This window comes from Mus caroli, unplaced genomic scaffold, assembly GCF_978045245.1.
Source record: "Mus caroli unplaced genomic scaffold, Mus_caroli_1 scaffold_8, whole genome shotgun sequence".
Taxonomy (NCBI): domain Eukaryota; kingdom Metazoa; phylum Chordata; class Mammalia; order Rodentia; family Muridae; genus Mus; species Mus caroli.
In genome coordinates, this window is record NW_028227263.1 from 15,050,573 (window position 1) to 15,077,238 (window position 26,666).

At 45.5% G+C, this 26,666-nt stretch overlaps 1 protein-coding gene across 14 annotated transcripts in view; it reads right to left on the reverse strand.

The window, feature by feature from the left end:
* Nucleotides 1-26,666, reverse strand: part of Tacc2 (transforming acidic coiled-coil containing protein 2) — a 216,586-nt gene that overhangs the window by 143,964 nt on the left and 45,956 nt on the right. For all 14 annotated transcript variants that reach the window (XM_085841258.1, XM_029479160.2, XM_029479167.2 and 11 more), the window contains one exon: nt 18,541-18,641. In XM_085841258.1, the coding sequence (XP_085697384.1) occupies nt 18,541-18,641 (101 nt within the window). The remainder of the gene's footprint in view (nt 1-18,540; nt 18,642-26,666) is intronic.

The window sequence follows — 26,666 nt, forward strand, 5'->3', positions numbered from 1 at the left end:
GTGTGAGAAAGCACCTACTATGACACACTCAGAGAACTGAGAAGAACGTGGCTCAGAATCAGGGCATTGTGACCACTTACCAACCCCCCAGTTACTGTGATATAATTTGCTGCATGCTACATTTGAATATGCTATGCTGCTCAGTTCTCAATTATTTTAAGTGCACTTTTGTTTTATTTTTATGGTTTTGAGACAGGGTCTCATATGGTCCAGGGGTGCTGAAACTTGCTATCTAAGACTGATCTTAAATTTCTGATCTTCCTGCCTTTCCCTCCCAAGTACTAGGATTACAGATGTATATCACCACACCCAGATGCATTTTAATTTTATAAACAATGTAATGACTGGTACAGAATTATGAAAACACCTTATGTGCTTTCTACTTGCAATAGTTTAGTCACCCCCCCTTCCGGGTTTCCAATACTCTTTCTCTAGGGTATGTTTTATTTTATTTTGTTTTGTTTTGTTTATAGCTGTGATTCTATGTATGTAGTATGATTAAATATTTTTCTGGCATGGAGAGAAGTTACTTAAGGCAAAGTTAACAGAAATAAAGTTTTTCTACAGCTTTGAATTTTTAATCATTTTACTTTTAGTTACGTATATGGGCAGGTAAGTGTATGTGTGTAGTGCTCACAGAGGCCAGAGGGTTGTTGGATTCCCTGGAGCTAAAGTTGTGGGTGGTAGTGAGCCACCTGACATGGGTATAGGGAACTGACCTCGGGTCCTCTGCAAGAGAGCATGCACATTTAACTGCTGAGCTATCCCTCCAGTTCTATCTAGAGTTCTAAAAAGTCATTGCTTTGGAGTTATCTTAAGGAACAAATAGCAAAGCAAGCTTATAGGACCTTTGCTAACTATTACATGCACACATGCACACACCTATAGACCCATTGTATTCAGCGGAAGGTTTCTACTCTCCATATCCAGTAGGAAATTTCCCATACAAGGCAATACATGCATTCTCACCCATGCAGGACCCACAGGGTGGAAAGATGGAGTGTATTCTTATTAAAAAGTATAGGACTGGGGCTGGGCGATGGCTCAGTGCGGAGCTTGCTTGCTAAGCAAGTGTGAGGACCTGACTTTGGATCTCCAGAACCCACACAGGAGCTGAGTGTTGTAGTGCAGCCCCAGCCTCAGCAGACAGCTAAGAATCATGCAGCTCTCGGGGGTTCACTGGCCAGCCAGTCTAGGGAAAACAGCAGTTCCAAGTCCAATGAGAGACCTGGTCCCCCCAAAATAAGGTGGGTCCTGTCCTGTCTCCAGTCACATCACTGTCTAGAAGAGAGTCAGAAATACAAGTTTTGTAATGATTTGGAGTGACAGCTTTGCTTTGTTTTTATTGTGTCTGACAAGATATCTGATGCTTCTTTGGCTATCTTATTTTAATAAAATAAATTAAAATGAAAGAAATAAAGTGGAAAGCAATAGAAAAAGACTCAACGCCAACCTCTACCCTCCATGCTCACATGGCGAGCACATTCAAACACACACACACACACACACACACACACACACACACACACGGCATATACACCACCCACAACCCCCCAGAAATATGTGCTGACCTGTATGTTCCCTCAAATCTGTGTTGATGCCCTAGGCTCCAGTATGACTATTTGGGGATTAGGAAGAAAAGTTAAATGAGATCATGGGGTGAGTGCCTAATCCAGAAGGACTGGTGTCCTTATGTACAGGAACAGGGACAGCAGGGGTGCATATGCAGAGGGGAGGGCCACATGAGGACATAGTGAGAAGATGCTCTCTGCAAGCCAGAAGGAGAGGCCTCACCAGAAACCAGCCCTAGAACACCTCGACCTGAACTGCCAGCAGCCGACACTGAGAAAATACCTCTGTTGTGAAGCTGGCAGGCTGAGGCAGTCTATCATGGCAGCCTGAGGAAACTAATAAAGCAAGCATGCGGGCATCTACTGAATGGGCATCTATTGTCCTTTCTTTTCAATGTTCCTGAGGTTTCAGCCCTTCCAAAATAACACGTTGAGAAACAGGAATGGGTGGAATGGTGTCAGCGCTTGGCATGGACCGTTTCATTAAATCCAGTAAACAGCACATATCATGGGTGTTGCCCCTGCTCTTTGCAGATGAGAGCACAGAACAGGGAGGCTGAGCCTGGATCTTGATTGGACAGCTTCCTACTCTCTCTGTGCGATGCCGAAAGAACAAAACCTCCCAAGGAAGAGAGGAGGCTCTGTACTCCACCCGTTGCAGCCTCTCTTGCCAAGCTAGTCACCTCTACATGGGACATCCATCATCTATGTCCTTCAAAGAGGTATGGCCATCCCATTGTCACGGCAGCCACATTTGTCTTGCACATAAGAGGAGTGACGGGTGCCTGAGGACCCAAGACAGAACAGGCGACAATTTCAAGCAAGTTAGCATTTTCTGACCTCAAGGCAAAGCCATCAGGGTAGAGACTACTGCGAGTGAGAGATATACTCCAGTGTACATGTGGTCACCCAGAACACGAAGACAGCTGGCCCAGCACTGGCAGACATGTGCAAAACTACCCTGAGTTTGAGTGAAGCATGCACACTTGGCCTTTTGGCAGGTACCCAGGAGGGAGCCAGACATGGGATATGCAGCCCGATGGGCCTTTCCCATCAATGCTGTGATCCCTGCCTGGAGGGTTTTTTTTTTTTTTCCTTTTAACAAGGGCTTTATATGTCAGAGTGCCCCACCCCTGAACCGAGCCAAACAATTTAGCAGAGGATGAGACTCAGAGTGTTCCTGTACATGTCTCCCTTCGAGCCCTCTGTATCACACTGGAAATGAAACAAACAACGCCATTTCCACAGCTGTCTTCTACAGGGACTGCCTGTGAAGGGGAGTCCATGGCTTCCCTTCAGGATGATTGAAGTCATCACCATCAGAAACAGCCTGAGAGATGCACCTCTGTAAACCTACTCATTCTTATCAGAGAGCAACCAAGAATGAATTCCGCTCAGTGAGGGGCACACAACAACTCCCTCTGAGTTAAGAGTCCAAGGTTGGTCTATTTAGCATAAGACCAGACCAGGGATCTCTTTGATTACCCATCAGAAGCAATACTAACAGTCAGATTAAAGCCACTTGCCAGAAGCAGATTTGCCTAAGGGCAGCAGAAATCCTAAGAACTGGTCTGTTGAGGGTTGTGCATTAATTAGACTGGCATAAATCCTTTTATGCTTCAAGATTGAATAGAAATGTGTGGGATAAGGCTATGTTCACTATCAGCTGGGAAAGCAAGTGCCCTTCGTGGTGGCCTTTCTGCTCTGGGGATGAGATCATGAAGGACAAAGGACCACAACTTCTTTCTGGGGCAGACTCTGCCTACAGCACCCTAAAGGAGCAACCTAAGGGTGTTGGCTCAAGAGTAGCAGAAACTTGGTAAGCAAATATTGAGGGTCACAGAAAAGGTGCTCCCCACTGCCTCAGTACAGACAAACATATCTGACTAGGCTTCTAAATGCACAGGTCTGAAAGCACACAGTGATGCTGACCTACAAGGATGCTAACTGGAGAATGTAAATATAGCTGCTGCATCCCTGGCCTTTTAAACCAACATACTAAAGGAAACCAGCATTGATGGAGAGTTGACATATACTGAGTATTTACTCAAGCCAAGCCCACGCTAAGCAAGTTACAATTTCACTTAACCCACACAGCAGCTTGGTAGAGGGAATTTTTCCATGGTATACATGAAAAAAATTTCCCAGAAAGGGTCTAGCTAGAAGGGAGAGAACTGTTGATGCAAAGCAAGATCAAAGCACCACCTGGCTCCAGAGCTGTTTTCTGTATGTCCTGTCTACACCAGCTTCTCACGAGGACAGGTACAGCCTTCACTCTTCCATGTACACCAGTCCCCTTCTTTTTCAATTCCATGCAACAGGCAGAGCACTGGCTTAGAAATGTCACCTGTGTGGGTTTTTCTGACAGCTGTGGCCCAGCCTCTGACATCTGCTCCATCCTACACAGGGATACCTAGTATCCTGGAGTCTTTTTGCTTCTCCCCAGAAATCTCAGTGAAGTCCCTCTGGCCTTGGATCCCAGGGACACTTAGTATTAGGTACAGTGATCATCCATGGGAGTGATGACAATTTTCCTCCCTGGAATCTGGATCCTTGCCTACTTTCAACACTGTGCTCATAATATCTGGTATGTGACAACACTCAATAGATAATACTATAGAATGAATAAACATGTAAGTGGATGGATGGTTGGATGGATGATGGATGTGGATGCTGGGTAGATGGACAGGTAGATGGATGGATAGATGTATATATGGACAAATAGGTAGATAGATAGATGAATGAATAAATGGTAAAACCAATCCTCATACCACACCTTGTTCGGCATCCCTTCCCAGACTAGACTGCTGGCATGCAGAGTTCCAAGGAGGATGGGCTTGTCCCAGAATACCAGTCACATCTCAGTGGCCCTGAATAACTTGATTCTGTCCCTGGGAAAACTGGACCAGTGAGAGCTGCTGTTCTCAATTCACCAATTTGATGGGTGTCACCTCCTCCTCCTCCTCCTCATGAAGGGATTGGAAGGATGCAAAGAGCATGGCAGAGCAACACAGAAGCATCTGTCTTTGTGGAGAACTGATAAGGGTTGAGATGGTCTTTAGTTTGATACCCAAGGCAAGAATGCAGGGACCTGGGCAACATCCCTTATCCCCACCCCACTATAGCACCCAGTCTCTGGATAAGAATCAGGGTTGGTAACTCCTAAGCCTGTTCTAACTCATTAACTTCCACTCTGCCTCTGGCTTTCCTTTTCCAGAATGAGCATTGGAATTCCATGAGTACCGGTAATGACGTTATATGGGGAAATCTTTTAATCTTTTTAATTAGAGTAATTTATGAGTAGATGTCATTTACAGACATCTGCCCTATATAGTTGGTAATAAGTTAGTTGCTTATATACCTTTAACTGATGGAAGCTGCCAGTGGATGGAGGAGCTGGGACTAAGGCCTCCATAACTTTTCCAAGAAGTATTTTTAAAAGTATTTTGCCTTTGTGGATTCATCTATAAAACAAGAATCTTAGACTAGGAGGTTATAGAAACACTGTGATTGAAGGAAAAAAACATGTCCTAATCTTCAAGTGAAATTCTAATCTGAGAATACTGCTACACATTTTCTATCTTTGGTTCAAGTTCACTTGTATCCATCTATCTGTCATCTCTCCACCCTCCATCTGCCCATTTATCCATTCATCCATCTATCCACCCATGTATCCATCTCTACATCTATTCATCCCTCTGCTCACCCATCTATCTATCTAACCATCATCCACACCCATCATCCACCACCCACCATCCATCATCCACCATCCACCCATCTACCATCCACCCACAGCTTTGCTGTGGATGATGCTGACTTTCTTAGCTCCGCCTGGGTCCATTGTCTGTTTCACAGTGGGTTGAGAACATGGTAAGATGAGGTATGATTGGCTCCCACACCCTGCCAGCACCTTAAGATGACTTGGGTACTTTGTTTCCCCATACATGACAACTGGTTAGAGTTTGAACTGGCTGGGCAGCTGTACTGGATGTGACCCACTGGCCAGAGGAAGACAAGAGAACCTGTGCTAAGAAAGGACACCAATTCTAGGTCTTTAAGACCTTCTGCCATGAAACCAGAAGGAAACCGGTCAATCTAGGGAATCACAATGACTTTTAATAAAGACATTGCTACACTGCCAGCTGCCTCATCAACTCACTCTGTTCTTGCTCACTGAGCTGGGCCACTTTATATTCTCAGTTCAGGCTTAGCTTTCCTTGCTCATTCTGTAATAGAAAAAAAAATAGACCAATGAAAAGAAAACCTCTCAAGGCTTGAAAAAGTTGTTGGGGAAGATGAGAATATAAATGTGTGCCCAGGTTTGTGCGGAGGCTGGAGGCAACCATGAGGATTGCTTTCAGGTGCTGTTCATGTTGTTTTGGCTTGGGGGTTGGTTCTGCTTTCTTGGGGAGAGGTTGTGTATTTGTTTGTTTTAGTTGTTCTGAGATCGGGTCTCTCACTGGCCTGGAACTCAGCGAGCAGTTGGCTGGCTACTGAGTCCCGGAGATCCTCTTGTCTCAGCCCTGGAATTAAAAGCATGCACCACCCACCCAGCTTTTGAAAATGTCTATTCTGAGATAGATCTTAAGTCCCCATGCTTTGCGTGGTAAATACTTTGCCACCTGTGCTCCCTCTCCAGTCCCACAATTCTTTTTGTTTATTTATTTGCTTTTTATAGTTCTGGGGATCTCTGCCACTGAGTGCTCAGTTTGGTATATTCTCCGGAGTTGGTGCCACGTATGTACATGTTTCCAGAGCTCAAAATGTGACTGAGGGATACTTTACAGACTAAACCCCAAGCCCTGGTCTATTTTCTTATTTGTTTCCTTGTAAGTCACTGATCTATGTAGCAGGAGAGTGGGAAGGTCGTGCATCCACGTTACTGGGAACCAAGCTGCCCTAATATCAAGGTCATGAAGACATCCCAGGCTCCTGCCACAGCTGCGGGCTGATCTTGGGAAGATTAGCTGCTGTCAGAGTTGGCATCTGAGACCATAAACAGACCCAGGGGACTGCAAATGAATGCATGTGATACAAGGAGCTTTTAGAGAGAACACAGAGACAAGACTTCTGCCCAGCATATCCATCCTTTGTCCTTTTTTCCTTTTCCCTCCTAGAAAGATCTTTTCAGTGTTTCCAGAACAAATACCAAGTGTTTTGTTGCATTTCTACCTTAAAACCAAGTTTCTTCCTTTCTTAGAAATTAGATAGGCTGTTTCAATGTTTTCAGGGTGCCTGAGCTGTAGAGGGTCATAGGAAGGATTTCTAACTAGAAGACTAAGAGGAATAACTGCCAAAGGAGAGAGCAGGAGACAGATGGCAATCCCTGCAGATAAGGAAAAACTGTTCTGTTGTGACATGGAGGTAACATGGAGTCTAGGAGTAGATAAAGGTGACAGTTTCCCTTCTTTGGGGACATGGAGGTAGTTGTCTAGGGAGATCAAGACAGAAATCCCAGGTCAGAATGAGTACCAGAAAGGACAGGGCTGAACAAAGAGAAAGTTCTAGAAATAGGAGAGATCCTAATTGGCATGTGCCCATATGGAGATCATCTGAGACTAGGGACATGCCAGTTGAATGACCAAGGAAAAAACCTCAGAGTCACACAGAGCTGGAACTAGTTCTGGTTCCCACCAGCCAGAGTGGAAAATGTTCATAGCTCACAGGGCATCTGTCAGGGGACCAAGAAGGGTTTCGTCTCCATGGTGGGAAATTAACCCTCTCATAAACATGGCCGTGGCCTTGCCTTCCAAAGCAAGATTCAAAAACACTGAGCTGTCCCAAATAACCATCCCAGAGCAAAGTTCAAGAATATTTATAGAAATATAAAAATATCTACTACCCAAAAGCTTTAAACTCACAATGTCTGGCATGCAAAGAAGCAGGGACAGATGAGCCATGGGGAAAAGAAAACACAAATCATCAAAACCGACCCAGACGTCACAAAAGGTATCATGGGGCTAGCGGCATGACCCAGTAGAAGATTGCTTGCTTAGCACACACAGGGCCTGGGATCGGTCCTCGGCATCACAGAAATAACTATATTTGATATGTCCACTGAGCCTGTCAAACACAGAAATGGAAGGCATAAAAAGACCCAAATCCTATGGCCAAGGGTGAAAGTGGCAGCGTGAGGCGAAGAATAAACTGGTTGAGAGTGGCAGATTCAACACGTAGAGAAATAGGCTAGTGAACTTGAAGGTGCTGCAATAGAAATGTCCAAATGGAGGATCGAGACTAAAGGAGTAGCATGTAATAATAATAATAAATAATAATGTTGTTATTATAGTTTTTGAGACAAGGTTTCTCTGTGTAGACTCACTTTGTAGATCTGGCTGACCTCGAACTCACAGAGATCTACCTGTCTCTGCCTTGCAAGTGCTGGGTTTAAAGGCATGTGCCTCCATGTCCAATTTGAGGCTAGAATTATTAACAAGGTGTGGGGCAGATGCCAGTGGGTAAATACAAGTATTACTGGAGTCCTCAGTGACAGACAGTAAATAAAAGAAAAAAAATGAGGAAATAAAGGCTGAAAAGTTTCCAACTTCATTTTAAACTGTAAACCTATGTCACAGCCAATAATATCAACTATATGTACAAGAAACAGCAAAAAAAACTGTATCAAGGTATATTACCATCTAATTGCTTAATGCTAATGAAAAATAAAATAATAAAATCAGGGGAAGAGGGGCTGAAGAGATGGCTCAGCGGTTAAGAGCACTGGCTGTTGTTCCAGAGATCCTGAGTTCAATTCCCAGCAACCTTGGCATGGTGGCTCACAACCATCTGTAATGGGATCTGATGCTCTCTTCTGGTGTGTCTGAAAATAGCTACAGTGTACTTATGTACATAAAATAAATAAATCTTTTTTTTAAAAGCAGTTGAAGAAAAAAAGTACAGAGCTAAGGACCATAGCAAACAACATTAAAAATAATGTAAGCTGAAATACAGTCGGGTACCATCTGATGGGGAAAAATACTGTCTACTGAGGATTCTTTGCTCACATAAATTTTTTTTCCTGAAATACAGTAAAATAAAGATTTTTTTTTTAGATAAGTGAAGGCTAAAAGAATTAACCAGCCAGTCGTGGTGACGCAATGTCTTTAATCCCAACACTCAGGAGCAAGAAGCAGCAGCTAGAGCTCTGTGAGTTCCAGAATGGCCAGAGTTACGTAGTGAGATCCTGTCTCAATAAAATAAAATAAAATAAAATAAAATAAAATAAAATAAAATACAAACTGAATGAACGAAGCACCAATAGATTTACTGTTGTTATTGTTTTCAGGTTTTTGGTGTTTTTGTTTGGTTGGTTGATTTTGTTGTTGTTCGAGATAGGATCTTACTGTGTAACTCTGGCTGGCCTGGAGCTCAGAGATCTACCTGTCTCTGCCTCCTGAGTGTTGAGGTTATAGGTGTGCCACCTTTCCACGCCAGATTTATCTTTCAAGAAATGTTAACGGAAGCCCTTCACCAGAAGGGGAAGAACACCAGATCGTGAACTGATCCTACACCAAAGAACAATAGATACCAGGATGGGCACTGTGCACATAGCCTTCCCTGTTATGCTCTCAATCTCATGGTTGTTTGAAGCAAGAGAATCTACTGTTACATATTTGTAACTTACACATTAATAAAATGAGTTATGACCATATAAGACCAAAGGGCAGAGGAATGACAGTTTGCTCCTTTTGTTCCCTAAGATTTATTTTTATGTTGTGTGTGAATATTCCTGCATGTATGTCTGTGCACTGTATGCATGCAGTGCCCATGGAGGACATAAGAGGACATCAGATTCCCCTGGAACTGGAGTCACAGGCAGTTGTGAGCCACAGAATGGGTATAGAGAACTGAACCTGGGTCCTCTGCAAGAGCAGCCAAGTCCTTCTAAGCACGGAGAGGTCTCTCCAGCCCCTCAAGATTTACTCTTGTACGACTCTCCTAATGTGGATGAAAAGCTTCTTCAATTACTCTGAAGCAGATTGTGATACATCCACAATACATATGCTAGTTCCTAAAACAAGTGGACAGTTCCTAAAACAAGTGGGCAAACAAAAAAAAGGGGGGGGGATGCGGGGCAGGGCAGAGGATGAGGGAGGAGCATGGAAAATGGTACATTGTAGTCTGATACTACTTCTATGCCTACTTTTCAATAGTTCAATGATCAAGTAGGCAGACAATTATTCTGCATATTTAAACCCCGACAACACCATCAACATGCCTCACCTAATCAACATGTATTAAATACTATCTGTATTTCTTTTTTAATTTGTGTGTTGATATGTATGCCAAAGGACAACTTGAAGCCAGGCAGTGGTGGTGCACACCTTTAATCCCAGCACTTGGGAGGCAGAGAAAGGCGGATTTCTGCGTTTGAGGCCAGCTTGGTCTACAGAGTGAGTTCCAGGACAGCCAGGGCTACACAGAGAAATCCTGTCTCGAATAAACAAAAACAAACAAACAAAGGACAACTTGAAGGAGTTGGCTCCCTCCAGTACGTGAGTTCTGAAGCCTCAACTCAGACTGTCAAGCTTGGCAGCAAGCAAGTGCCTTCGCCCTCTGAGGTTATAGCTCTGGCCCAAAGGTAGCCCAGGCTGGCCACAAATTTCTGATCTTCTTGTCTGTCTCTTTAGCCTATGCTAAGGTCATGTGTTACCACAATGACTTAAATAGTATCTACTAAAAATAAAATAACCTTCTCTTTAAGTACAAAGAGAACAATTGTTCTCTAAAAAATTATCATATGTGCACTAAAGCTGCCTCAATAACATCAAGATAATTCAGGTATATGAACAATTTATCTGTCTACAGTAGGATTGAATTATAGATCAATAACAGGAAGAAATCTAAACACCCACAGCCACTTGGAGGCCAGGAAGCTTGTCTCTTAATGGTCCATGAATGAGATGAGGCAGAGGAGAAATGGGAAGCGCTTTCATTGAATGGGAGTACAGATGTAAAACTTTATGAGATACATCAAAAACGGAGCTCAGAGCAACACACACAGCAAGGACATCTGGGCTTTACATAGGTCTCGGATGAGCTCAGCTCCCACCTTACAGCACACGGAGACTGGGCGCACTAGCCAGCGCTCTGAACACCACAGCTTAGAAATGGCTGAGGTGGAGCAGGAGAGATGGCTTAGTAGCTAACAGTGCCCCAACCAGCCTGGGCACCTGACTTCCCAGAACCTGCAGTGTGGAAATAGAGAACTAACTCCCAAAAGTTACCCTCTGGTGTGCGAGCACGCACACACACACATACACACACACACACTTTTGAAAAAGATCAAATTGAGATGGTAACTTTCATGAAATAATCAACAAGCAGCAGAATATTAAAATCAATCACACACACTATTTAATTCCATTTTTAGGAAAAGTTAGGGAAACCTATCAGTGGTGACAAATGTCAGAATAACTCTCACTCTTGGACAAGCAGTCAAATGGGATGACAGGCATGCTCTCACTCTAGGTTTGGATGTGCCTACACAGGCATGGAGGGGTTTACGTGTTCACCAGCTTCTCGGGTTTAGACATCTACTGCCCTCCCAAAGAGGCAAGGTCTGCCTGTATAATCCTTGCTTGCTAGCCTGAATCTCTCTATGTACACCCAATGGTCTTGAACTCACAGAGATCCACCTGCCTCGAGGCGCTGGAATGAAAGGCCTGTGTTACCACACCTGGCTGCTGATTCGACAATAATACAAAAGAAACTATAGGGATTCCTGTAAGAGCATCAGTAATTGCCAGGGTCCAGAATGGGGGACAGAGAAGGCAGAGATGACTGGGTGAGCCCTGGGGGATAGTCATGGCAGGAAACCGTTCTGCATGATGTCACAATGAAGGGAACATGGCAGGACAGGTCTCACAGACCCATAGCGTGAGCGTCAGGGTGAACCTTAGTGTAGATGCTAGACTGCAGGGAATAATAATCCTCCAGCAATGACTCAGTGATGGGAATAAACATCCCAGTTAAGTCAAGGTATCCACAGTAACAGAAATCGTACAGAGGAGGCAGAACAAGGTGCCTGGGGACTTTCTATACTATCTTCTTTTTCCTCCTCCTCCTCTTCCTCCTCTTCCTTTTCACTGTTTTTAAAAGCCAGACAAGGAGACTCATGGCTTTGATTTTTTTTTTAAATAATTATGTATATGTATGGTGGAGGGGTGTCACATGAGAGCAGTGTCTCCAGAGGCCAAAAGAGGACATCAGATTCCCTGGAGCTGGAGTTACAGGAGTGAACTGAACTCAAGTCCACTGCTCTTAACTTGGGAGCCTTCTCTCTACCCTCTCCTATCTCCTAAACGTTTCTGTACATCTAAAACCATTCTAAGAATAGCCCATTATTTTAAAATTATACATATATGTATACAGGTGAAGTGTGTTCATACATACATACATGTGTGTGTATGCAAAAAAAATGTAGCTTTCTCACGCTGGAGAAAAGAATTGAAAAGCAAACCCAGAAACGCATGAGAGACACTAACATTTTGATTGTAGTTATCTACAGACGGGAAGAGTAGGAGAGGTTCCTCTGCCCTCCATTTTCCTCTATCTTCCCAGTTGTCCCAATAAATGGGTATTGTCTCGCTCACACACACACACACACACACAAAATTTAATAATAATCCTGTTTTTCTTTTTAAAGCTTACAATGGCCTGTTGCTCCTGGATGGGCAGAAAGCCTTTAGCCAGGTCACTTCCAGCCAGAAGCTCAGGTGCAGGCGCCTAGCCTCCCTTCCACACCCGCCAGGGTTCCTTCCAGCCAGAGATAATAAACAATGAGTCAGAAGGAGGACAGAGGCTGACCCTTCTCCTTAGGCCTTGAGAGGAGAGCTGGCAGGCTAGAAAGGGATGGTGAGATAGCTGTGTGCTGCCTATGACCTAAAGAACCAGGCCCACTGCTGCTCAAAGCTCCCGTCAAATCTTGTTAAGTTCTCTTTAAGGCCTGACTTTGTTTACAGGGAATAGATACTAAGGATCAACTGGGTTTCTGTTCCAGTGTGTCTGTGGTTAGGGGTCTGGGTTTGGGGCGCCATCAATCAGGAGTGCTTCGAATTCCCACCGTGCCCCCTCCTGTCTCTGTGAGCCTGTACCTTGCTTAACCTCTCTGAGCCTTGTTTTTTTCCCAGGGTTCCCTCAGGTCGTCTATATTCGAGTATCCAGAAGGCTTTGCTCCAGGATGTGTGTAGCTCTGGACCCCTGGGTCTAGCACTCAGCAGGCATGTTTGCAGAGAGAAATAAGACACACCCTTGCCTTTCAGCAAAGCCCATTGATTTTATTTTACATTTTTTTAAACACCTGGCTACCTTCCTGACACTGACTTTACTCAAACATGAAGGATATTTTTGCTCTAGGCAGGAGACTGTCTCATGAAAAGCAGCTGATAAAGGAATGGTTTAACCAGAGTTCGAGACTCTGCGGCTCAGAGGTACCTAGGAGCTGATGCTGCTTCAGGACCGGCAGGGGGCATTTACCCAACACACAGGTAAATCTTATCACCAGGGAGATGGGGACCACCGCTCCCTACCCCAGAGTCCGCTTCTGATGGTCCACCCCCCCACCACCCTCACCCCCTGCTCCATTCCTCAGCTCTACACTGTGGCTTAAAGTCACTGAAATAAGGATGCAGGGAGGAGCTGGCCTATCTGAGAATAGTGTAAATCACAGAAACCGCAGTAAGGACCTCACAGGATTTGGGGCCATAATCACCCCATTAAACTGCCACTCTTCCCGACTGCCGGGGGCCTGCTTAAATAAAGGCCCGATCAGGAGTCTCCCCAGCCAATCTTTACCTCGCCTATAGTCTTTCCTTCATGTCTAAACTGATTAATTTCTCCACAGTTGCTCACAAGTGGACTGCCAGGTTTCTTTGAGGGTTCTTGGTCCCAAACCTTGGCATCTTTGACTCATCGATTCTACTCATCCTCAGGTAGCACCGAGCCATGAGATCATAGGGTAGTCTCTCACATACATTGGACAGAATTATAGGCCAGCCTAGGACTTAACAATATAGACCAGGCTGGCTTCAACCCCACAGAAGACCAGAGTCTCTGCTGCAGGCATTAAAGGCATGTGACATCACGGCCAACCATATTCTTTTTTTTTTTTTTTTTTAACAGAGATTTCATCTGAGAATGTTAACAACCATGCTTGAAGCCTAAGCACAGCTGACCTTTGAGAGTCACCTCCTACTCTTGCCGGCTGTAAACAGTAATTTGCTGAGATTATGAACCTTGCGCACAGTCAAAACAAATACCTTACCTTCCGCATGACCTTCTTATAGTAAGGAGGCCTTTTTTGACCTATTTTTCTTTAACCACCCTATAATCCTCTCCAATGTGTCTGAGACACTACCCTACAATCTCATTCCCATTAGAGGGAAAAAAAAGAAAACAACAATGACAATAATGTCCCTTACAAGCACAATGCATACAGTCAGGTAGACGATGCCCCAGGTAAAGGCACTTGCCACCAAGCCCCATGGCATGAGCGAGTTTGATCGCCCAGAACGACACATGGTCAGAGAGAACCAGCTCCTGCAGATTGTTCCCTGACCTTCTCAACTGTACCGTGACAGACGTATACCCCAATAAATAAAAGCAATTATTACTGAAACCCTGTGAACAATGGCTTAAGAAACCACCACCACCTCCCTATATAATTAGTGTGTTAAGATGGTCACAGGCACCTGACCCTTCTGCGAATCCTGTCTTGAGTATGCACTCTCTCTCTCTCTCATGAGCATCTTTCTTCTCTAACACACATGCTTAAATCTAGTTTATTTAGTCTTTAAGATTATTTATTTTTATTTATATGTACATGTATGTGTATATGCATGTGAATGCATGTATTTTTAGGAACCGGAGTGCTGACTCCCTTGGGACTGGAGATACAGGCAGTTGTGAGCCATCTGATATAGATGCTGGGACCTGAACTCCATTCCTCTGCAAGAACAGTAAGCAATCTTAACTGCTGAGGCATCTTTACAGCCCCCCTGAATCTATTTTAAAATCTTTTTCTTATTACACTCTAACTTTGATCCATATTGAATCCTGAACTTTTTTTTCCCTGTGGCAAAGCCAAAAATCCTGGCTCCACCAGAGTGGAGGTCTCTCCAAAGTCACCCCTAGGGCTACATCCCTGCTTCCTCCACAGCCTCAAAGCCCAGATATTCTATGAAAGTTGTGTGACAAGATCAGCTTGCATGTTGTAGGGCTACCGTTCTTGATTGTTGGTATGTAAGAAGAGAAAGGCTACGGGATGTGATGGGCCTGGAACCTAATCCAGATGCAGACATCTGGGCCAACTGCACCAAGTAGACCAGGGGAGCAGCAGGGGTGTTAACTGGATTAAGCTAGCTTCCCTCTGGAGGGGAGGACTGACCTCCCTCGGGAACCCAAGTGCAGCCAGGTACAGACACTTACTGAGTTTGGACTATGCAAGGTCAAGTTATAACAGTGACACCATGTGGCAATCAGGAAGCAAGGCAGTTAGACCAGCTCCCCTGTAGGTGAGGAACCTACCCTAGGGGACATGTTGGCCCCTAGTTCTCCTATAATTCAAATAGGGAGATGGTTCTTAAGGCAAAACAGGGACTTTCTCCAACTGTTGCAGATATTTAATGCTCCACGTCTGTGTCCTTGTTTGTGGTGTGGAGATAAACCTGGGTAGAGAGGCAATCCTTGGTAAGATTAATTTGTACCTTTCTCCTTGTACATTCTCTCTCCATATTTGTTGAGAACTGGCTCTGGGGCCTCCTAAATCAACGGGTGTTCGAGTTCCCGAGGCACATATCCACAATGTATTCTCCCGAATACCTTAAATCATCTTAATTCCTTTTAAAATCGGTCTGGTTGTGGTTTTTGGAAACAATGTCTGGCTACAGAGTCCTAGCCTGCAGAGAACTATCAGTTGTAACCCATACCAGTCTCTCACTCATGGTAGTCCTTCTGCCTCTGCTCCAAGTGCTGAGCTCACACAGAAAATACCCCGCTGTGCCTGGTTAGACTACTTATAGCTAACAGGGTGAAGATAGATGATACACTGTGCTGTTTAGGAATAATTTTTAAGTCTGTATATGTTCATTACAAGTGCATTTACCCCTGTCCATGGTGGGTTGAATCCACAGATGCAGAGCCTCAAAGGATAAGGATAAAGAGGACAACTGTTTTCCTCCCACACCTCAGCTGCCACAGGCCTTTCTGCACTTCCTGTCTCTGGAGCTTTTGCAAGTGGAAAATAGTCTGAACTTCATGACTATTCCTAGCCCCTGTAAAAGCCTGAATCCTTTCAGAGTAGACGCTGATTGTCCCACTGGGCCACTGGAGACTGCAGACGAATTTGAAGATGAAAGAGCCGAGAAAAGTCCTGGAGCGGGGTTGGGGTAGGGTGGGTGGAGGTACGTGTCGGGGGATATGGTAAGGAATCCCTTCTCCTGCTTCCTGACTGTATTCTCGGGCTCAGAGGTGAATGAGCATTGAGAACAGCCCCAAGGGAATGGTCATGTGGCAAAGGTTACAGGGAGGTGGCATGGTCATGTGGTCCATGGATAGCGTGGCTGGGTCTCTTGGTGGTGGAATAGGAGAGAGGAGGTCAGATGACAGCCTCAGTACACCAGGCTTTAGAGAAGGATGTCAAGTATGAAATGGTAGCTCACATCTTTAATCCCAACACTCAAGAGGCAGAGGTAGGTAGAACTCTGTGAGTTCCAGGCCAGCCTGGTCTAGGACTACCAAGTCTATGTAGTAAGAGACCTTATCTCAGCCGGGCGTGGTGGCGCACGCCTTTAATCCCAGCACTCGGGAGGCAGAGGCAGGCGGATTTCTGAGTTCGAGGCCAGCCTGGTCTACAAAGTGAGTTCCAGGACAGCCAGAGCTATACAGAGAAACCCTGTCTCGAAAAACCAAAAAAAAAAAAAAAAAAAAAAAAAGAGACCTTATCTCAAAATATAATAACATGAAATATATAAAAAATATAGAACAGGACAGCAGTTGTGGGAATTCCCATCAGCCTGGCAGGGTTAAAGACTCAGAAGCAGAGCTGAATTGGTTCAAAGAAAGCAGAATTTTATTTTGTATCTGTAGCTCATGTGGCGTGGTGTCTGGCACCCATCTGCAAGTGAGTGTTAGATGCTATTGTTATCCTTCTGAGAGATGCCAGGCTGGTCTGACTCACACAGGAGCCTTACCCCATCTTGCCTCCTACAAACATCCTGACTGCATGGTGGATACGGTAAGTGCCTGGAGAGCAGGGGCAGGGGAGCTTTGGAGTGACTCTGGCTCTGCACTGGACCAGCGCTCACTTACTGTGGACCACCCTGTTTTCAGCTATGAACAGGAGTTTGCATTTTCCTAGATGCTGTGTAGTTCAAGTGCCCAGGAGAGACAGTTCTTCAAGAGAAAATGATGATTGACTAAAGCTGAGGAACAATCAACTAAAGAGCTTTGAGCTGCTGTTACTCGTCAATCCATGTGTGACACAAGCTGGGGACAAGTCCTCCGATCTCCTAAGAGACCCCAAGACTCCCTGAGGATGAGGTGGGGAGAGCTGGACTTTTAGACTCAGCCAACGGTAGGTTCTCTCATGTGGGATTCCAGAAACAATAATTCTAGTAGTCGCACAGCATTGGAGCCAACTGGAAGTCTGGTTAGATCCGGATACTAAAAGCTTTGTCCTGTTACTTAGACAAACATAAATCAGCTGATAGAGATCTGAGGAGACCAGGAGTCTTCCTTGTTGAGACCACAAAGGTCATAGGTGCAATTCAAAGTTTCACTCCTGTGCCTGGCCTAGAGCTGCATGCTGCCCTAATCCCAGCTCTCCAGAAGTAGAGGCAGGTGAATTTTTCAGTTCCAGGCCAGCCTGGACTAGAGGTAGAATTCCAGGCCAACCAAAACCACATAGTGAGACCCTATCTCAAAATCAAACAATCGCTGTTGTGACCCAGCTGTGCCCCATCTGACTATTTCCCTAAAGAAACTTAAATGTCCATGCCAAGAAGACACAAGACAGCCCTATCCAAACCACCCAGAAGACATTCACCCTCTACACAGGGCAACTCCTGCCATTAGAGGCCGCTCTTACATATCCAAAACAAAACTGTCACTTTTTAGATTTGGGCTTGAACATGCTGATGAAACATGCTATGATCCAGTTTCACTGCCTGTAACAGGGACTAATACTCAACTTTGCAGTTTTGGTTGTTCCTTCAAGGTCTGTAATTACAGACTCCTGGGAGCTGCTCAAGAGAGTTAAGCTACCCAGACCTAAGGCCTCTTCAGGACTTAAACCCACAAGTGGTCCCTAATTGTCTCTATTATGCTTAGCCTGGGTCCCTGCTGGGGCCAAGTATTCACAACTACTAGCTCTTGGCTTGTGAATACCTCTAGAGTCATGATCACAGAACACTGGGTAGAGCAAGGTTTAGTAGGGAGCCATGAACAAATCAGGCCAGGTCATGAGTCATGATGAGGACGCACTGACCAATGGGCAACCGCTGGACTAGCCACATGCCATGGCCACAGTGTGTCTGTATTGGTTTCTGGAATTAATCTCCCAGCCTTACTGGGTGGCTTGAGGAAGGGCCTCCTGGGTCTGCTGTTCTATAGTCTAGTGCTTCTACCCTGGAATACAGACTACATATAACCACATATTAAGCCCCTTGGAAGCCTCACTCTTTCTCATTTTTAGTTCTGATTATGAAGCTGAACTACTTGGAACATTGCTGGAATGGAAATGTATGGTTACTAATTTCATCTTTGGGCAGAAAACCTATGAATTTTCCAACCCTGCAGGCTTAAGCCAATCACAGAGAGTTCCATGACTCATTGAAAGCTCACCCTTAGGACTTCTGAATGGGCACATGTGAATTTCCCAACACAAATGCATTAAAGCAAGTGCTGGAGCAAGCAGTGTGTGGACCATGCTGCGGGCTGCACTCGCCCCGCTCCAGAGATGGCTCCCTACCTTCCAGCACACGATCCAGGCAAGTCTCCTTGTTGCTTCTGTAGAGATGGACTGTTCCCAGGTGGCTGCAGTGATCTTGGACTCTGAACTAAAGAAGTCCTCTGAACCAGAAAAAAAAAAAAAAGATATTGGGAAGAAAGTCAAAAACCAAAAAAAAAAAAAAAATCCCATAGAAAAAACCCATAGCAATATTTTTTAATAGGCCACTGACCAAAAGGCATTCATAATACAGCCTGTGGTCCACAGCAGCTTTCCGATGGGCAGGGAAGTGAGCGAGGCTCAGGGGATGCGTGGAAAGCCAAGCCAAGCAGGGGATGCGTGGCACAGTTCCCTTCAAGCACACAGTTCCAGTCAAGCAGGATGACTGTTTCAGTGTGAAACCAAGAACAGGGTCTGGAGAGATGGCTCAGTGGTTAGGAGCACTGTTGCTCTTCCGGTAGATCCAGGTTCAATTCCCAGAACCCACATGGCAGTTTATAACCATCTATAATTTCAATATCCTCTTCTGGCTTTCATGGGATCTAGGCATGCTGATGCAGTCATAAAAGGAGGGAAGGGAAGGGAAGGGAAGGGAAGGGAAGGGAAGGGAAGGGAAGGGAAGGGAAGGGAAGGGAAGGGAAGGGAAGGGAAGGGAAGGGAAGGGAAGGGAAGGGAAGGGAAGGGAAGGGAAGGGAAGGAAAGGGAAGGGAAGGGAAGGGAAGACACCAAGTCTTGATGATACCTATCAATCATACTCTGAAGGGTTCCTGGAGAAAGCAGGTAGACTTTGTTAATTTTTTTTTAAGATTTATTTATTTATGCATATGAGTACACTGTAGCTGTCTTCAGACACACCAGAAGAGGACATCAGAACCCCATTACAGTTGGCTGTGGGCCACCATGTGGTTGCTGGGAATTGAACTCAGGACCTCTGGAAGAGCAGTCAGTGCCCTTAACCACTGAGCCATCTCTCCAGCCCCCTTGTTAATTTATTTTTATCTACTTATCTTTAAAAGAGAAAGCAGTGCTAAGGGTTGCGCGCAGGACCTTGTATATGCTTGGCACATCCACATGTCTAGTGGCACATCTACGTTCCCAGCCACTATTGGTTTTTAAAACCAAACTGCAAAATCATTGTGCTCAGAACTTAAGTCGTGGACCAGAACAGTGAGAGTTTGTCCTCTCAGACCCTCAGTTTCAGGGACACTTGTTGAGGTGCAGCTCAGAAATCAGGAGACGGGGAGGGGCTCCTGGAAACCCCAAGCCTGTATTTCCAAAGGCTGCCACTGAGTTTTGTCTTTCAGGACCTTGCACCCCCACATCTTTCCACTAAACAACACCCCCTTTGGGAATGCTCTGCCTTTGTTTAAATGTCCTACCTATGCCCTCAGCCCCTCAGGATCTCTTAAGAGAATGTCAAGCACAAATGCCCCTAGCCCCACCCACACAGTGGGAACAGACACAGGTGTGGCCAGGTCCTCCCACAGGACTCCTTGAGGAAACAGAGATGGTGGTGGGTGGGTCCCTGAGCCCTTTGACTTTGGTTATGGTGGAGAAGCCACCCTGCAAGCAAGGGAAAGAAGATCAAGTTTCACAAAGCAAGAAGAGTGATCTGGGTGTCCAGGTTTCATTTTCAGGACCCCTGAGTCCATTTCTTTCTTTTTTATTTTTATTTTATTTTTTAAACGTATTTATTATATATAAATATACTGTAGCTGTCTTCAGACACTCCAGAAGAGGGTATCAGATCTCCTTATGGATGGTTGTGAGCCACCATGTGGTTGCTGGGATCTGAACTCAGGACCTTCAGAAGAGCAGTCGGTGCTCTTATCCACTGAGCCATCTCGCCAGCCCCTTTCTTTTTTAAAGATTGACTGATTTATTCATTTATATGTACAGGATCACACTGTAGCTGTCTTCAGACACACCAGAAGAGGGCATTGAATCTCATTACAGATGGTTGTGAGCTACTGTATGGATGCTGGGAATTGAATTCACGACCTCTGGAAGAGCAGACAGTGCTCTTAACCGCTGAGTCATTCTACACACACACACACACACACACACACACACACGCCCCAATCCACTCTAAACTGGCCTGCCTGCCCAGAGGCGATAGGAAAGGGCATTGAACTATTCACCTTTGTAGTATAAGTTGGACATTTGTTACTTGCAAGCAAAAGATTTTCATGCATCTGTTACTTGGTCAACTTGGAAGGAAGCAAAGCTATCTGCGGTCAACTGAGTCTGAGGTGCTAGATTTCAGGCTCCCTTTCAGAAATCCATGGTGCATGTTAACATCTTAAAGGTTCTAAGGGGTCCCACATGAACTTAATGAATTTTTTTTTTTTTACTTATTTTGAGACAGTCTTATTATGTAACCCAGGGGGTCCTGAAATTTGTGGGGTTTCTATCTCTATTTCCCCAACTCTACAATTACAGATGCGTACCAGCATGGCCAAGCTAATTTCTTGAACTTTAACTCAGAGCACCCAACCATTTCTTGAGCACCTGTGCTTGTGATCCACCTGATCATGTCCCATAGAGCTGGTGATGCAGGCACACACTTTGGAAGGCTGTAAACGCGAGGCCTCCTTCCTTCTGCTTTTGCTTGCTCAATCTGAAGGACAATCCAAACCCTCAGAATAAGAATCTCGTTGGTGCCTCTGGCTTTGTGACTGGGAGGGTGGCATTCCTCAGGGTCAAAGGTGTGGTTTGAGATCTGGCTATGTCTTTTTGGGGTGTTCTTGCCATCACGAGGGAGTGGTGGGAATGGCACTAGAATCTGCACTAGAAGAAATCTTGCAGTCCCTGAAGCTGACCATCTTTCCCACCTCAATGGCCCTGTCCTCTCTCATGGCCCAGAGAGAGACCTCCTCTGTCCCTCCACTTCACTGGGGCAACTGGAGACACAGAAATCCTTTCATAAGCCAACCAATTCAACCACCACAGACCCTGCTGCTGCAGAGTATTCGATGAGTGTCTTCTTTCACTGACAGACTGGGAAAGAATTATTTCCACTGGCTGCTGATTTATCCAACCACTCAAGAAATGTTTATCAAAGCCTGCCCTAGACCTGAAAATGGCCTGAAGAACATCTTTCTCCCCTGAACTGCTCACAGGTTAGGATGTCACACACACTGGTACCATGGCTGGAGGCTGGAAATGTGAGGGACACCTAGGAATGGCTCCCATTGCCGGAATGGCACACAGCCTTCTTGTGTGCACATTCTTGTATGCATATGCACATGTACGTGTGCCTCCTCCCCAAAAAGAACCCACCCTGCAGGGGAATTTTGGAAGTTAGTGTTGGAGTTTCTGGAGGACAGATCCATGAACCTTCCCTTCTCCGGTCTCTGAACCTAAGGCTCTTCTTGAGATCTTCAGTCTCCTGTTACAGGCTACAGCCTCTTTCTGCCTTTGCCTGCTTCCTCAACTGCTACTTTTCTCCCAGCTACTTGTTATCTGGGTCTATTCAATTGTATCCAAAAGCAAACCACCAAGGATGCCTCAGTAGCCAAGAGCCTGAATGGTCTGGCCCAAACAGGAACACTGCAATGGAAATCTCTCTTTGCTTTAGCTGACAGACCATAAGATGAGCAGGGAATACCTGCCTCTAACCCTAGCCCTTAAGGGGCTGAGACAGGAGGATGGTGAGCTTAAAGCAAACAACTATGAGTAGGTGAGAGGAGCAACAAGCAGTCACTACAGAGGTGCAGGCTGATATCTTCTCTTGAAATCACGATGATTGGCTTCTAGGCAAATCATCGCCATGTACAGGAAGATGCTGCCTACATTCTTGCATCAGAGCCAGGGCTTCAGAGGTTCGATACCTGAGACCACAGAGCAAAAGTCTGATTAGACCTTCTACTCTCTATTCCCAGAGCTGACACAGGCCATTTCTTGTCCTGGCCACCTCAATAAGGAAGTGTAAAAGGAGGCAGAGAAAGCTGCCACTGGGTCCCTACCTTAGGGGAGGCCACTGCTGCAGCATTGGGGATTGACAGTGCCCCACCCTGCCTGCAGGGCTCAGCCTCCAGTTGAGCATCAAGGAAGCAGCCATCCCTAGGGCAGGAGCAGGATGCACCTTTGGATCTGCTGAGGCACGAACTCTATCAGAGGAAGGTCCCTCATCCTTGTACAATCTCTACCCTCACATGTGTGGTTTTGTATGATCATAGTACGAAAGGAGTGACATTTTTATAAAAAGGGTCTTGAATGTTGTAAGATTTATTTTTATTACTTATAACTGTGTAGGGGAGAGGGTCTGTATGTGTCCGTGTGCACAGGCATATGGGTGCCCATGGAGGTATCTGATCTCCCTGGAGTTGGAGTTACAGGCAGTTGTGAACCGCCCAATGTGGTTGTTGGGGACTCAAGTCAGGCCCTTTGGGAAAGCACTCCTAACTGCCAAACCATCTATCTAGCGCCAAGGTCTTGAATTTTGAAAATCACTACCCAGTTCTTGCTTGCCTGGGCAAGTGTCATCCTCCGCCACCCGCAGTCAGCTTCCTTCTTATCACTACAGTATCTGGGCTGAATAACTCTGCAAAGAATTGGCAGGTAAGCCCCCTACCCCATGTTCCTTGATCAAGGTTTCTTTCAAGTAACTCTGGAACCGTGTCAATTCATCTGGCAGCTCAAGCAAGCACAGCTGACAGAAGGAGAGGAGGCAGGTCACAGATCCAGATCTGCTATAGCTAAAGGCAAAGGGGATGGGACAAGGCCACAGATCCCTCTCTGGAGGAATCACAGGGTCGGGCCTTTCCTCTGTCAGCCCCCGCTCTTCTGCTGGCATAGCTCTGGTCTCATAGCAGAAACCGGTCTCATCAGAATTCAAAGCAAAGCAACAGGGCAGGAATATCGCTCAGTGAAGGAGCCCAGGCTGGTGTGGGTTTAACCCTCCCTCTGTTAACGGAACAGTAATTATAGCCAGTGTCCTCATTGTCATCATCATCATCAAATTAAAGCAACCGAGCAGACCACACAGATGGCATCCTTGCAGAATCCCTGCTTACTACACAGACAGTAGAAAATGTTTCTCATTTTCTAGATAAGAAATAGGGGATTAGGGGCTTTCCCAGGTCGTCGGATGCTCCTTCCATAACAATAGTAACAACTGCCACTTAGAGAATATCCAGCTATGGCAAAAAATAGCAAATGTATTATTAGACATGCCCACTTGGCTATTTTACCTACTTAATCCTGGTAAATTAAAAAAAAAATCTAATTTAATCCTTGTTTTGTTTTGTTTTAAGGTTAGAGACAGGGTCTCTCTATGTGTCTATGGCTGGCCTGGAACTCACAAAGATCCACTCGCCTCTGCCTCCTGAGTGCTGGGATTAAAGCTGTGTCCTACGACACTCAACTCTGTGCAGTTTGACCACACACTGGGAACAGTTGCCTTGTGTTCTCTACCATGTTATCATGCTTCATCATGCTCCTGAACAAATGGGCCTCAGGAACGGATGCAGCCCAAGAGCCTGGAACCAATGCCTCGGTGTTTGTTGAATATGAAACATAACTTATATCCACTCGTTCTGGTAGATACGTCCACAAAAGCTCCTGCCTTTGTTCAATTTCCTAAAGTGCCTCGGAACCCCCTTCCTGTTTCCCCTTCTTAGCAAGTAAGACCTACTGCGCTCTGATCCCTGGTGGGATCCCTGGTTCATCAACAGGCATCACTGAAAAAGTGCCCCTCCCTCCCCTCCTGACAGCAGGCTGGGCAACAGCGCTCACATGACAGCCCAGCTGCCCAGTTGCTTCTTCGTGTCTCCTCTGAACTGTCACCGCTTGAGTAAACAAACAGCTTTTCCTGGCCCAAGAATGCTCCAGAGCCCTCAGTCAATCATAAAACAATCTTTAGACAGTGATAGCATCTTTCCAGTCCTGAGCGTATCCTCCAGCCAAAGTAAAGCATTTACCATAACAACAAAACAAAACAAAACATATAAACGTTTTTTACTGCTCTTACCTTTAAATGTGCTTCACCTCTCTAGACCATGCCAATAAAATTAATGAAAGCATGCTTAACCAGCACAGCTAGATCTTGCCTAGAGTGTCTACCTGCACCGTCCACTCTGTGAATAGCCACTGGGGAGCAGAATAAGTGCAGGTGAATGCTGGGAAATAGATCAAAGGTCATCCCCATGGTACTAAGAGTCAGATTTCAGAAATAACTGCCAGGCTGGCCAAATACAGGAGATGAACACACGTCTGTGCTCCAGCCAGGAGGCTGCCCATCTGCCTGTCAAGTGACAGGAACTGCCTGTACCCGTTCCGATCATCCTGAGTCTTCACCCTAAGAGGAACACAGGAAGGGACAGACTCCCCACCACAGGCTGAGAGGACACCCTGGCATCAGGCAGTGAACACTTCAGTTAGGTCAACAAGGGAGAGGCCCTCAGGGTGGGATCTCAACCTGTCAGACCTCAGTGTTTTTTAGTGTGAATCAGCATGACGTCCTGGGAGGAATTAACAAGCTGAGGGGACAGAGAATAGGTCTGAGTCCTTGTTCTTCCCTGAATGCATGGAGAGAAAGCACAGGCTTGAAGTTCAGAGTGTGTAAGAGTGGCGTGTGTGTGTGTGTGTGTGTGTGTGTGTGTGCACATGTGTCACTGCTAGCCAGTAAGAGCCCCAATTCTCAGCAGATATAAATGAACGATATCAAGTGAGGTGGCGGGAGTTATAGAAGCTCATCCATGTAAGAGAGTGCTCTCTGCGTTATTTGAAACTTGTCAATAAGTCTGAAATACACAAAAAGGCACAAGGCTAGGTGTGGTGGCATATGTCTTTAATCTCAGCAATTGGAAGGCAGAAGCAAATAGATCTCTGTAAGTTCAAAGGCAACTTGGTCTACCACGCAAGTTCTAGGCCAGCCTGAAGTATTTAGTGAAACCATGTCTCAAGATAGATAAATAAATAAATAGGCACGAGGTTTGCCTTATAAACATCCCACTACAAAGCAGGGGAGGGGCCCCTGAATCCCCACACCTGCCTGAGAGTCTCTGGGCAGTTAATGGTGGACGAGAAAGTAAGAAACATTTTCTTCATTGCTGTAGCCACAGGTAAGATGAACAAGAACCTGTAAACTATCCCTAGTCTATGGTCCCCTCAGTAACTCTAAACAAACTCAGAGAGTCACCAAAAGAGAAAGACACGAAAACAAAAGGGGACCCAGTGAAAGTGGGAGGGGAAAACAGAGGGTAACGGAGGGTAAATATAAACCCTATATGAAAATATAATCAAAGCTATTAGTGTCTATAATTAATACATATTAATAAAACCATTTTAAAAGGCCCATTTCTTTTTAGGAAATGATTTATATTTAACTTTTATTTATGTGTGTGTGTATGCATGTCACATACATGTCAGCGCACAGACCAGAACGGGGTGTCAGGTCTCCCGTAGCCAGAGTTACAGGTCACGGGGGAGCCTCCTTATGTGAGTGCTGGAAACTGAACTCAGACCTTCTGCAAAAGCAGTACATGCTCCTAACCACTGAGCCATCCCACCAGCCCCAGTGAGAGCCTTCAGAGCCCTTCCTTCAGGGTCTTCTGCAGTACAAGTACAGTACGCAATTGTTACCCATGGTCGCAGAGCTTCTTGCTCTGGCTCACTGGAACCTAGGAGTCACTCATCACCCTAGTCCCACTCCCCTCCAGCCTCCTCGGTCTGTGCTAGCCCCCCAGTCGACTACTGATTTCCGTGATATGTTTGTTGAGTCCACATGAGCATTGTCTTTGAGTGCCTGACTCACGTCCATTACCATAAAGCCGGCCAGTTCTATTTGTTCATTCACTTACTGGCTGCTTGCTTGTTTATTCTCCTGCCTGGTTCCCTAACTGTGTTTAAGTTCCATGAAGCAAGGGTTCACCTTGATGGGTGATCCCCACAAATGATCATCGAATGGGAGTCTGTGCCCGAGTCTTGGGCTCTACGAGGGATTATTGTGCAGTGTCCTAACTTAGAAGACCAAGTTGCTCCGATCCTGGCAGAGGCACTTAGGAGCTTAGACTTGAGGCTTCCAGGACAGTCTGTTGTCCTCAGTCTGTCACAGGCTTTGGAAAGTGGGCAAATGTCTTGACCTTTGGAACAAACACACAAAACTGAAAAATAATGAAGGTGGAAATGTGAAAGAACTGGAA